The 13,132-nt window shown below is 41.6% G+C and overlaps 1 protein-coding gene across 1 annotated transcript; it reads left to right on the top strand.

The window, feature by feature from the left end:
* Positions 1 to 1,855: 1,855 nt before the first annotated feature.
* LOC138796419 (vomeronasal type-2 receptor 26-like) lies at positions 1,856 to 12,779 on the top strand. The gene is made up of 5 exons (XM_069976019.1): positions 1,856 to 1,909; positions 1,990 to 2,112; positions 4,712 to 5,752; positions 8,576 to 8,699; positions 11,872 to 12,779. The coding sequence occupies exons 1-5, from the start codon at positions 1,856 to 1,858 to the stop codon at positions 12,777 to 12,779; spliced, it is 2,250 nt and encodes a 749-aa protein (XP_069832120.1).
* The last annotated feature ends 353 nt before the right edge of the window (positions 12,780 to 13,132 follow it).

The raw sequence follows: 13,132 nt of genomic DNA, 5'->3' as shown, positions 1-13,132 counted from the left end.
CATCATCCTTAATCCAGGTCACATACCCATGTCACTATCAGCCTGGGATGCTGCCATTACGCCAATGCACTTTTCGACTCTTCATCAGGGTTTGACCTCATTCCGGCGATTAATGTTCTATACGAGGGGCTGCAGATAAGTCTTTGGCTTTGTGTTCTTTTTTTGTTTCTCTGGTAATGACTGTTACATCACATGAAAGCCTTATGTGTCTAATATATGTTTTCAAAATTTTGTGTGCTCATAGCAACAGTGATCTAGGCACACAGGAACACAAGATGGCAGAGTCTAAAATGATTTTCACAGGAAATGTGAGCAGAGGAGGGATAAAATTCTTGTTTCTGAAAGGAAAGTCCACAAAGGATATTAATGGTGATATGTCGCAGACATTGGAGGATCAATTCCCTTCCTATTCTACAGTTAAGCACTGGGTTACCAAATCTAAAATGGCTGCTTCAGCTCCAATGACGAGGAAAATCCTGGATGACCGAGAGCGGTTGTTGTTCCGGAGATCGTCGATGCTGTGCACAACCTCATACTGGAGAATCAGTGAATTTCAGCTAAAGGAATAGAAGACATCATGGGGATTTCTCGTGAATGTGTTTGTTTCATTATCCATGTGAACATTTCAACATGAAAAAGCTATCTGCAAAGTGGGTCCCCAAACGTTTGACAACAGAATAGAAAAGCATGCCAGTGACAACTTTCTGGTACATTTGTCAGCATTTCCGGACTGATAAGAACTTCCGGGATCGATTGGTCGCCATGGATGAGACCTGGATTTATTTGTATGACCCCGAAACCAAGAAGCAGTCAAAAGAGTGGAGGCTCAGTGGTTCTCCGGGTCCAAAGAATTTCAGGGTGCAAAAATCATCCACTAAGGTGATGGTGTCTGTGTTCTGGGATAAGGAAGGTATGCTGCTAGTGGACTGCCTTCAAAATGGTTCCACCATCAATGCAAGGTATTACAATGAACTTTTGGATCAATTGAAGGTAGCTTTGAAGGCCACAAGGCGCAACATGCTGTCCAATGGATTCTTGTTCCTGAAACACAACGCCTCTGCTCACACTGCACAAGGGACCACGGCAAAACTAGTGAAGATAGGTTCCCAGCTGGTTGACCACTCACCTTACTCACCAGATCTAGCTCCCTCTGACTATTATCTGTTTCCAAACCTGAAGAAACACCTCAGTAACAAATTTCACACCATGTCTGCTGCCATGGCTGCTACGGATGACTGGTTTTCAACACAACCAAAATCCCTCTTTTTGCAAAGCTTACAGAGCTTGGAATACTGATGTAGGAAGTGTGTTAACATCATTTGAGAGTATGTGGAATAAATGTAAAGTTTCATCTTCTTTCTGGGTAAAGCGGAAGACTTATCAGTAACCCCTCGTATATGCTGCATCCACTAATGAGAAATTAATAACCCATCTGAGAAACTTTTTTTACAACTGGAAAATACACATTTTGTTTGTGATTTTCGCTGAAAAACATCCCCCTGTACAAGAGTATATGCACAAAATGAACAACACCCTAAGAATGGAGCGTGCAGTATATATTAAAAGGAAATGCACTAAAAAATTTGAGAAAATATGGGGGAGATTGGTAGATACCTCGGGCCTCCCGTCAAGAGCGTTATTGAAATGCTGCTCGCTCCCCCCTCACAATGCCGTTAACTAATATGCATAGAAATCTGTAATGCGTAGTTGGATAAATAGATTTTCCCCACAAAGGCACTAGACGCTGCGGTATGACAAAATGGTTTTATTTTAACTTTACTCCTTCTCAGGGATTATAATACAATGCCAACGTAATGTTTAGACTTATTGTACTGATGCATACACTGTCCCATGTATGCCGGTTCCTGTTCTTGCAGATGCCCCCTGCGTAGGGAAATACATGATCTTGGTTTGTTTGTTTGTTTGTTTTCTTTTCTTCTTTTTTGGCACTGTCTTTGAGTGTTTTGGTTTTTTTTTCTCTTGTAAAAGGATGAAGTCATTATTATGGGGGACTTTAACTACCCAAATATCAACTGGAAGGCAGAAACCTGCAACTCCAGGAAGGGAAGCGGGTTTTTGGAAATAGTAAAAGATAATTACCTTTCCCAACTAGTAGAGGAACCAACAAGAGGGGGGGCTCTTCTGGACCTGATCTTAACCAATAGGCCCGACAGAATATCAAAAATAGAGGTGGGGGGTCACCTAGGTAATAGTGACCATAACATAGTAAGTTTTCAATTATCCTTCAATAAAATTATTAGTAGAGGGGCTACAAAAACATTAAATTTCAGGAAGGCTAATTTCCAAAAACTAAGAGAGGACCTTGGGAACATAGACTGGGACAATGCCTTCAGAAATAAAAGTACACAAGAAAAATGGGACATATTTAAGAGCATCCTGGGTAAATCGTGTGAACGAAACATACCATACGGGAATAAACGTAGTAGAAATAAGAGAAATCCAATGTGGTAACTTCAGCTGTAAGGGGAGCAATAAATGATAAGAAACAAGCATTCAGACTACTAAAACAAGAAGGTAGTGGGAAAGCATTGAGCAACTATAGACAGAAGAATAGAATGTGTAAAACGCAAATAAAAGAAGCAAAAATAGCAACAGAAAGAAGGATTGCCACAGAAAGTAACAGGAATCCCAAAATGTTCTTCACCTATATAAATAACAAAAGACTTTAAACCGAAAATGTTGGTCCCCTTAAAAATAATCTGGGTGTAATGGTGGAGGGGGAGGAGGAAAAGGCCAATCTACTAAATACATTCTTCTCTACTGTATTCACAGAGGAGAATCCCATAACAGACGACATAACTAGGGATAATGTTAATCCTCCCATAAATCTCACCTGCCTAACACAACAAGAAGTGAGTGGGGAAACACCTTAAAAACATTAAAATCCATAAGTCACCGGGCCCAGAAGGTATCCATCCTAGAGTTTTGCAAGAATTAAATACTTTGTTAGACAGACCGTTATTCCTAATATTTAAAGATTCTATTACGACAGGAATTGTTCCACAGGACTGGCGCATAGCTAATGTGGTACCAATATTCAAGAAGGGGTCAAGGAATGATCCTGGAAACTACAGGCCCGTAAGTCTAACATCTATAGTAGGTAAAGTATTTGAGGGGATTGTAAGAGATGCTATACTGGAGTATCTTAATGAAAATAATCTTATGACTCAGCACCAGCATGGATTTATGAGGGATCGGTCTTGTCAGACTAATCTGATCGGCTTCTATGAAGAGGTAAGTTATAGACTGGACCTGGGGGAGGCTGTGGATGTTGTGTATCTGGACTTTTCAAAGGCATTTGATACTGTGCCGCATGAAAGGTTGGTCTACAAAATGAGGATGCTGGGACTTGGGGAAAACGTATGCAAATGGGTAAGTAACTGGTTGTGTGATAGAAAACAGAGGGTGGTCATTGATGGAAAATATTCAGATTGGGTTTTAGTTACTAGTGGGGTACCACAGGGGTCAGTGTTGGGTCCACTTCTTTTTAATATTTTTATTAATGATCTTGTAGAAGGGCTACAGAGTAGAATCTCCATTTTTGCAGATGATACTAAACTGGGTAATGTAATCAGTACAGAGCAGGATAATATCATATTACAGAGGGATTTGGAGAAGCTAGAGGCTTGGGCGGTGAAATGGCAAATGAAGTTTAATGTGGACAAATGTAAGGTTATGCATTTGGGCCATAGAAATAATAAGTACAGTTATGTGCTAAATAATAAAACACTGGGTAAAACTACTTCCGAAAAGGACCTGGGGGTATTGGTGGACAGTAAACTCAACTTTAGTGATCAGTGCCAGGCAGCAGCTGGCAAGGCTAATAAAATAATGGGATGCATCAAAAGAGGTATAGATGCTAAAGATGAGAACATAGTTTTGCCTCTTTATAAATCACTAGTCAGACCACATATGGAATACTGTGTACAGTTTTGGGCACCGGTATATAAGAAGGACATAGGTGAACTGGAGCGGGTGCAGAGGAGGGCCACAAAGGTCATTAAGGGAATGGGTGGGTTACAGTACCAGGACAGGTTATCAAGCTTGGGGTTATTTACGCTAGAAAAAAGACGTCTTAGGGGTGATCTGATCACAATGTACAAATATATGAATGGACAGTACATAGATCTTTGTAGTGGTCTTTTTACTCCTAGGTCTGTAACAATGGGGCATCCTCTACGTCTAGAGGAAAGAAGATTTCATCATCAGCATCGACGCGGGTTCTTTACTGTACGAGCGGTAAGACTGTGGAACTCTCTGCCACATGATGCTGTCATGGCCGATTCATTAAATAAGTTCAAGGGAGGACTGGATGCTTTTCTTGAACAATATAATATTACAAGTTATGGGCATTAGATTTCTGGTGATACGTTGATCCGGGGATTGTTCTGGTTGCCATTGCAGTCGGGGGGTGGGGGTGGGGGGGTTCTCCCTGTGGTGGGGAGGTTGTCTTCTGCCCCATAGGAGTTTTTCGCCTTCTTGGATCAACACAGTGGGATTTTCCTAGGTTGGACCTGATGGACTCTTGTCTTCTTTCAACCTTATTTACTATGTTACTATGTATGTTAATAAAAATTATCTGATTTAAAAAAAGAAAAAGACCCCCCAATAGTCCTAGTATTTCAGCTGCAATTGGTTAGCTGTTTTAGTGCGGCTCGATTAATGTTCTGTTTCCTTCTGCGTTTTGCAGATCAGCTATGGAGCCACCGACCACTCACTATCTGATAGACGTCTCTATCCACATGTTTTCCGCACCGTCCAGAGTCACCACGTCCACAATATGGTAATAACCAAACTGGTGAAGCACTTTGGCTGGACCTGGGTTGGGATTTTAGTATCGGATAATGATGCCGGAGAGAATGAGCTGCAGATACTGACAAAGTACATGAGAGAGGACGGGATCTGTGCCGCTTACATTATAAAACTTACAGAGGAGAATAAGGAGGATAATGAGCGGATATCACAGATGTTACAGAGTCCACAAGTCAGTGTCATTATAATATGCGGCACCTACACCGATCATATAGTTGGTTTATTACTTAATTATGAAGCTATATTTCTAAGCAAAACTTTCATCCTTCCACCATCTTGGGCTTTTAATGGCATTGTATCAGAAAACCAATATCCAGAAATGAATGGGAGTCTAGCCGTGGACTTTTCCTCACAACCTTTTCTGGGAGAGGAAGATTTTATGAAAAATTACAGGAAATTCCCCAATATATACAATGCTGAGAAGTTATGGACAGAATTAGATTTAATAGCAGGAAATGGAGATAAAGATTCCTTTATTTTCAGGAATATAACAAATGAATGGAATAAAGAGACTCATTTTCACACTAAGCCAAGTCTGAGGAATTACCTCTCCTCCGGGGTCTCTACAAGAGTCTATCACGCAGTAGAAATCCTGGGAAAATCTCTACATGAAATGTTCTTATATATAAAAGACAAATATCAAGAAAATTCTATCCCTGGACTTCTACAATATACACGGAGGTTACAGCGCTACCTACAGAGGATGAAGTCTCCACTGGATCCAATGGCCTCTTCATATTACTTCAATGAGCAAGGAGAAGCTGCACATCCATATAAGATAATAAACTGGGTATTTATAAATAAGACCAAATATATGGATGTACGAAAGGTGGATAAAGGAAATTATACCCCCTGGGATGTCAGTGGTCAGAAGCTTTACATGAATCCCCAGTCTATAACCTGGAAACATACACGTGAGGTTAGATGTGTTACATTATACATTTGTTAAAACTCTTTAAAGTCTTACTGTCATTTTAAAAAACTTTTGACGTGTCATAGAGACCGATATAAAATGTTGACATGTCTCCATGACAGGCCAAAGGTTTTTCAAATGACAGGTACACTTTAAGGACATGGCCTAATATTTCACATCTGTTGTGTCAGTTTATGTGATGATAATGTTGGAATGCTTTTGCTTCAAAATTATTTGAAGAGATTCTGAGATTTTTTTCTCCCCCATGACATATTATATATTATGCAAATGACCAATAAACTGGTTACAATTTTACAGTTGCTCAGACCCCCGGCAGTCAGTGCGGTGTAACGTTAAGCGCTCTTGAAAAGTAAAATCAACTGCTGAGAAATCTACAGGGAACCCATTTTTATCACTTTCCAGTTTATTTTGAATGTTCAGGGTTTTGGATGAGATTATAGTGAGACCTCTGCTTTTTATTCTGAAACAGTGCCAACCTTGTCCATGGCCGAGTGTGATGTTACAGCGCTTTAAGAGGGAGAATAGGCAGAGTCTCCCTTTTAATCTAAAGATAAGTTGGTTACTTATAAGATAAGTTCTGCCAAAGCTAGTTGACATAAGATGGTGTGAAGACTATAGGAAAGGTCAATACACAGGCACAGGTTGTTGTTTCTTCTTCTTCTTCCACAAGTATTCTTCTATGCACTCCAACTTCCTGGCAGAGCCCATTACTACTTGAGTTGAGACTCTCACGGCACTCTCCTCTCTACTACTTCAGTACAACCTTATCAACTCTCCTACATCCTACTTAGCACTTATCACACAGATCTGGTGGTTCTATGTTCGTGTATTTATTGGAACTGCATCAAGTGTATCTCAACATTCGTTGTATTACCTGCTGCACCTTTAGGCTAGGTTCACACTACGTAAGCTTCCGTCCGTAGTGCGTTCTGTGAATATGCGGCCGGAAACTTACGTAGTTAGCGTACAATGCAAAGTATACGATCCCGGCTGCACAGTTCACACTTGGTACGAATGTACGCCGGGATCGTATACGGTGCCGTAAGAAATTAACCAGACCATCATTTCCGGCCGGAAGGCTGTAACTTACGCCCATACGGCGCCGTAAGAAATGCGTACGGATTTGTACGCAGTGTGAACATAGCCTTACAACGTTAGCAACTGAGTCTGTGATTATTCACTACCACCTGCACAGTATTTCCACCGCAACCTTGGGACATTTCCTCTTTCTGTGGGTGGTGGGTCCTACCACTATTCGGGAGGGTCATTACACCACTCTGACCACCTGTGACTACACTATCCCAAGGGACCCTGCAGCAACCCAACCGGATACCGACCATAGGGGAGAAGGGTACAACCAGCCTTACTCTTTAAAGACAGGCGTGCCATCACACCTGTGTGCCCACTAGGCACTGGCATCAGATGAGAAAAGCCTTCAGGTCCGGTTGTATCTCGGCCATCCACTAAAAGTAGTGGTGTCACACTTCCATCTAGCAAGTGACCGGCCGTCCTATCGCTACAACATCATCTGGGGGCACACCACAAAGTAACAGTAGCACTTTAAAGCTATGTTCCTATGGAGGCCATATTTCCTACCTCTTCTTTTGTAGTAAGGAATCTACCAGGTCCGTACCAGATAAAGAGCTGCAGACACATGGAGATGGCAGAGGTTAGGGACATAAAAGAAATGATGTCTTTGTTTTTGCTGATACACAAAAACACAGAAAAATGCAACAGTTCACCGCAATGGCAAGATACAGACCCACTACAGACATGAAAATAGTTAAAAACTTTCACAAAAATAAGGAGGCTCTTGGTTACCATTTGCAAATGGTGTAAACTACCCCACCACGTTACGGACCCTACACTGTACTATGGCCTCTCCATGGCATGAAATACGCCTATGCTCTGGGCATGCAAGATCTGTCTTCTACCGGCAAAAGTAATTACACCACCTGGGTGGGATAGGTGGAGTGCACAACCGAGTAGAGGCAGCCACTCCCCCCATCTGGAACACAGAAAAAAAGACAAATTTACACCATTACATAACTATTTTCATGTCTGTGGTGGGTCTGTGTCTTGCTATTGCGTTGAATCTGTTGCATTTTTCAGTGTTTTTTTGTGTTTGCAGTTTCAGCCGTGGCGGCATGCTCCTGCCTAGTGTGAATGGTGTTCTAGGAGAGCTGACCAAATTTGTCTTTTTTTCCTTTTTTTTTGCTGATGTCCTTTTAAAATGATAAAATTGCATTTTCTCTTGGAAGCTGAAGTGCCACAGAAGTGATGCTGAGCCACAGCATGCAGGCCTCCCCTGCCCCTCCCTCCCATGTCTCGATTGATTGATTGATTGATTGATTGATTGATTGATGTACAGTGCTAAGTAGAGATGAGCTAATTTGCTGTAAAAATGAAGCAAATCGATTTATCAGCTCGGCAGTCAACTTATCAGCCTTTTGCCTTTGAAGTCTGTGCCGCTCCACTCCAGGTGCCTGAAAAATCTGGATCCATTCCTGAGAAATTTCTCCCAGTTTTCAAGGACTGGATCCAGCTGTAAATTTGCTCATCTCTAGTGCTGAAAAAGTGACCCGTATAAATGTTTCCATTCAGTATCTAATAATTATTGTCCATGTAGCCGCCATCTGGAATTACACCTGGTACAGCCAACTCCTATTGTGGTGTCAGGATGATATACTGTATATGAATGGACACATCACTTCCTGTAGTATACACCCTCCTAGGTCACTATTACATTTATCACACATGTACATTCAGTCTTTGTTATTTTGTAAAGTTTCTTGTCTTTTCATTCAGGTCCCAGTATCCCGCTGCTCAGACCCATGTCTACCTGGAAGCCGGAAAAAGTCAGGAGAATCCATCCATACCTGCTGCTATGACTGTGTCCTGTGCTCCGAGGGAGAGATATCCAATATATCAGGTATATAGTAGTGTGAGGAATAGTACAGTATTACCAGGGTGGATAAATACAATTGTAGTGTCCCACTACATGTTTTCTTCTTTCTTCTTACACATTGGTTAAAGTGTCTCAGTGTCACAGAATAGTACAGGAGGCCACTGTTCCTTACTCCAACCACTAGATGTCAGACTCTCACAGCGCAGCTGCAGATAACACTAGGTTCAGCTAAAGACACTTTCCCTTCTCTAATAACCACTTCCCTTTAGTTTTCAGTTAGTTAGCGCCTGGCTACAGGCCAGGCAGGATATGTATGTAGTTGTCCCTGCAATTAGCTACCCAACCTTCATGAGTTGCTAGACCAGACCCCTAGGGAAACTGGAGACAAGGGATTCTTAGTTACTTGCTAAAACGGGACAGTCGATCACCTCAGAAAAAAGGGACGGATAACTCAAGACTGGACCTGCAGTAGAGCACAGTGCCAGAAAGCCGCTCTCTACTGACAAGACCCTCAGCTTTGGAGGAAGCGTTGGAGGAAGGGCTAGGACAGAAAACCAACACTGTGAGGCAGAAGGCAGTTAGGTGAGATAACTGAGGCTCATCCATATGTGAGTATGAGGATACTTTTTCAACATTTCTCCACATCCTGGCAGAGTGCCCTCTTTTCCAGTACTAGACACCTGTTACCTTACTTCTTCTACAAACTCTTCTATTGCACTAAGTACCTGAGCACTGTTTGTCACTGTTTTTGACCTTTTCTAAGTAAAGTTTGAAAGTTGTTCAAAGTGGGACTTTGTCATCTCTAGAGCCACACCTGAACCTACACCTCACACCTCACCTTAGTCCAAACCAAGGTCCGGTTACCCTGTGTCCAGGGGTGGGTGTTACTGCTCCTGGCCACCTTGACAAATAGCCTCCAAAACATCAGAACCTACCTACAGTTTTAAAATCAGCTCCAGCAACCCGGGCCACGGCACAATGATGATCAAGAATTGCTAGAAGATCAAAACTGGAAATGAGCAAATGCACAGTACTAGCTAAATGTTTCACCAGTATCGCCGGTCGGCTTGTTAGTTGGCTGCCTTTACACTCAATGTCTGGAATACTGGATCCAGCCCTGAGTAAGACTGAATCCAGCTTTTCCCGGCACCAGGAGTGGAGCAGCAAGGAGCGGCATCGACCTCAAAGGCAGCTGGCTGACAAGTGATTAGTTTTGCTAGTTCCTTAAATCCGCTCATCCCTAATCATAACCAATACACTGCTATGGAAATATGAGAACAATGGGGGCTCCTCAATATGACAAAAACCAATACTGTATGTAATAATAATTTACCTTCTAGTACAGAATGTATTTTTTTTTCCTGAAAAAAAAAACTAAGGAAAATAAAACTTAGAAATGGTGAGATTCTAGTTAATATGAGAGCACTGCTTATAATGGTGGGGATTGAAGATTATCACTCTTATTCATCCATTTCCATCTCTCTGGCTTTCTGCAATGATCAAAGATAAAATTTGATCTGACATCGAAACTTATAACACACAAGCAGCTGCACTGTTCATGTCTATGATTGGCCACAATGAGTAAATGTCTACAGTGCAGGGAGAAGAAGTAATTTCCTCTTTAGCAGCGATCACCTCCTCCAAATGGTTCTTCTTCAGTTGCTTCAAGTCTTAAACAAACTATTTGATTGGATATGGACTATGTTCCCCCATCGCATAGTTCATCTTGCTGAGGGATTACTGCCAGACTCTTTTACCATGCCAAAAGTTCTGCCCAAAGAGCGGCTGTAAAATTTAAATATAAGAGTATAAAAAATCTTATGGAAGGCCAAATGTATTACACTATATCCTCTTCTATATGATGTTACACTGTGATAGGAATATGGTCAGGTCTTCCGTCTAGGCGGCTCACCAATATACAGCCATGGCCAAAAGTTTTGAGAATGACACAAATCTTATATTTTCACATGATCTGCTGCCCAATGGTTTTTATCTGTGTTTGTCAGATGTTTTTATCACATACAGAAATATAACTGCAATCATATTATGAGTAACAAAAGCTTATACTGACAGAATGAGTTACTGCAGCAAGTCAATATTTGCAGTGTTGACCCTTCTTCTTCAGGATCTGTTTTCCAGATGTCCCAAACAATCGGAAAGGGGATTCATCAGAGAAAATGACTTTACCCCAGTCCTCAGCAGTCCACTCCCTGTAACTTTTGCAGAATAATAGTCTGTCCCTGATGTTTTTTCTGGAGAGAAGTGGCTTCTTTGCTGCCCTCCTTGAGACCAGGCCTTGCTCCAAGTGTCACAGTGTGTGCATATGTACTCACACCTGCCTGCTGCCATTCCTGAGCAAGCTCTGCACTGCTGGTAGCCCAATCCCACAGCTGAAACACTCTTAAGAGACGGTCCTGGCGCTTGCTGGTCTTTTTTGGGCGCCCTGGAGCCTTTTTGGCAACAATGGAACCTCTCTCCTTGAAGTTCTTGATGATGCGATAGATTGTTGACTGAGGTGCAATCTTTCTAGCTGCAATACTCTTACCTGTTAGGCCATTTTTTGTGCAGTGCAATGATGACTGCAGGTGTTACTTTAGAGATAACCATGGTTAACAGAAGAGAAACAATGATGCCAAGCACCAGCCTCTTTTTAATGTGTCCAGTGGTGTCATTCTTACTTAATCATGACAGATTGATCTCCAGCCCTGTCCTCATCAACATCCACACCTGTGTTAATGGAGCAATCACTGAAACAATGTTAGGTGCTTTTAAGGCAGGGCTGCAATAATGTTATAATGTGTTTTGGGGGATAAAGTTCATTTTTTAGGCAAATATTGACTTTGCAAGTAATTGCTGTTGAGCTGATCACTCTTTATAACATTCTGGAGTATATGCAAATTGCCATTTTAAAAACTGAAGCAGTAGACTTTGTAAAAATTAATATTTGTATCATTCTCAAAATTTTTGGCCATGACTGTATAATAAGCTTTGTGGAACTATAACACAGGCAGCTACTGAATCCCTCCTTATATTTAGACACCGACAGCAATGATTTACTTACTAACTCCTAACCCATAATCCAATTACATAAGATGGCTTCACCAATAGTTATGGTAATGGGACATCATAAGGGAAGAGATAGATAGATAGATAGTTTATGCTTTTGATAGAAATATGTTATGAAATCTTCCTACAGATTCTGACACCTGCAATAAATGTCCAAGTGATGAATGGCCGAATGAGAAGAGAGACCGATGTCTGCCCAAAGTCCTGGACTTCATCTCTTACCACAATGACACAATGGCTTCTGTATTCTCCTGTGTCTCGCTCTTCGGATGTCTTGTGACCGGCTCCATATTGGGAATATTTATCTCCTACCGGGACACTCCTATTGTTAGAGCTAATAATCGGAACCTGAGTTATCTCCTCCTGGTCTCCATCATCCTCAGCTTCCTCTCCATCTTCTTGTTTCTTGGTCGTCCCAGTGATGTCACTTGTAGATTACGGGAAACTAGTTTTGGAGTCTTCTTCTCAGTTGCAGTCTCTTCACTTCTCGCCAAGACTGTGATGGTTTGTGTTGCTTTTAAGTCCACCAAGCCTGGAAGCCCCTGGAGGAAATGGCTGGGTGTGAAGCTGCCCTATACCATAGTGTTGTTGTGTTCATCCATTCAGGTTATAATCTGTGTTATCTGGTTGTCTATATCTCCACCATTCCAGGACCTGGACACTCAGTCTTATCCTGGGAAGATCATCATTCAGTGTAATGCAGGGTCAGATATCTGGTTCTACTCCATGTTGGGGTATCTGGGGTTCCTGGCAGCGGTGAGCTGTGTTCTGGCTTTTATGGTGAGGACATTACCGGACACTTTCAATGAGGCCAAGTACATCACCTTCAGCATGCTGGTGTTCTGCAGTGTCTGGATCGCCATGATCCCGGCTTATCTGAGCACCACAGGGAAATCCATGGTGGCTGTGGAGGTCTTTGCAGTGATGGCGTCCAGTGCTGGACTGTTAGGATGTGTGTTTCTCCCCAAATGTTTTATCATTTTATTTAGATCTGAAATGAACAGAAAAACTGACCTGCTGGGGAAAAGGAAGCAATGACTAGGAAACATCACCCTGTCTGATAATAGGGATTTATTGTGAACATTACACTAACATTATCAAGACCCCTGCAATAAGCTCACTTGGAAGATGTCTCTTAGTTGTTGTTTTTTCTTTTTTACGTTGTAGCAAGTAGAAAAAATTGTGAAAAATATTTAATAACTGAACTTTCTGACTGATATAAAAAAATTCACTTGCATTAATAATTCGATTTTTAGTACTGTAAAAAAAAAAGTCGCAGAGTTCGTACAAATTCATCCTATACACCATTGTTGTATAGTACAGTAAGCATTAACAGTATATTTCAGGTAAAGGTAAGCAATCATACATAACAATCTAGGTATACTTACCCA

This window comes from Dendropsophus ebraccatus, chromosome 7 (assembly GCF_027789765.1).
Source record: "Dendropsophus ebraccatus isolate aDenEbr1 chromosome 7, aDenEbr1.pat, whole genome shotgun sequence".
Classification (NCBI taxonomy): Eukaryota; Metazoa; Chordata; class Amphibia; order Anura; family Hylidae; genus Dendropsophus; species Dendropsophus ebraccatus.
The sequence above is the reverse complement of the archived record's forward strand: the minus strand, read 5'-3'. Positions and strand labels throughout refer to the sequence as shown.

Coding starts and splice junctions, on each gene's coding strand:
- LOC138796419 (XM_069976019.1), top strand. CDS start 1,856: ATGCCGGTTCCTGTTCTTGCAGATGCCCCCTGCGTAGGGAAATACATG. Junction 5,753..8,575: donor CCTGGAAACATACACGTGAG/GTTAGATGTGTT, acceptor CTTTTCATTCAG/GTCCCAGTATCCCGCTGCTC. Junction 8,700..11,871: donor AGAGATATCCAATATATCAG/GTATATAGTAGT, acceptor ATCTTCCTACAG/ATTCTGACACCTGCAATAAA.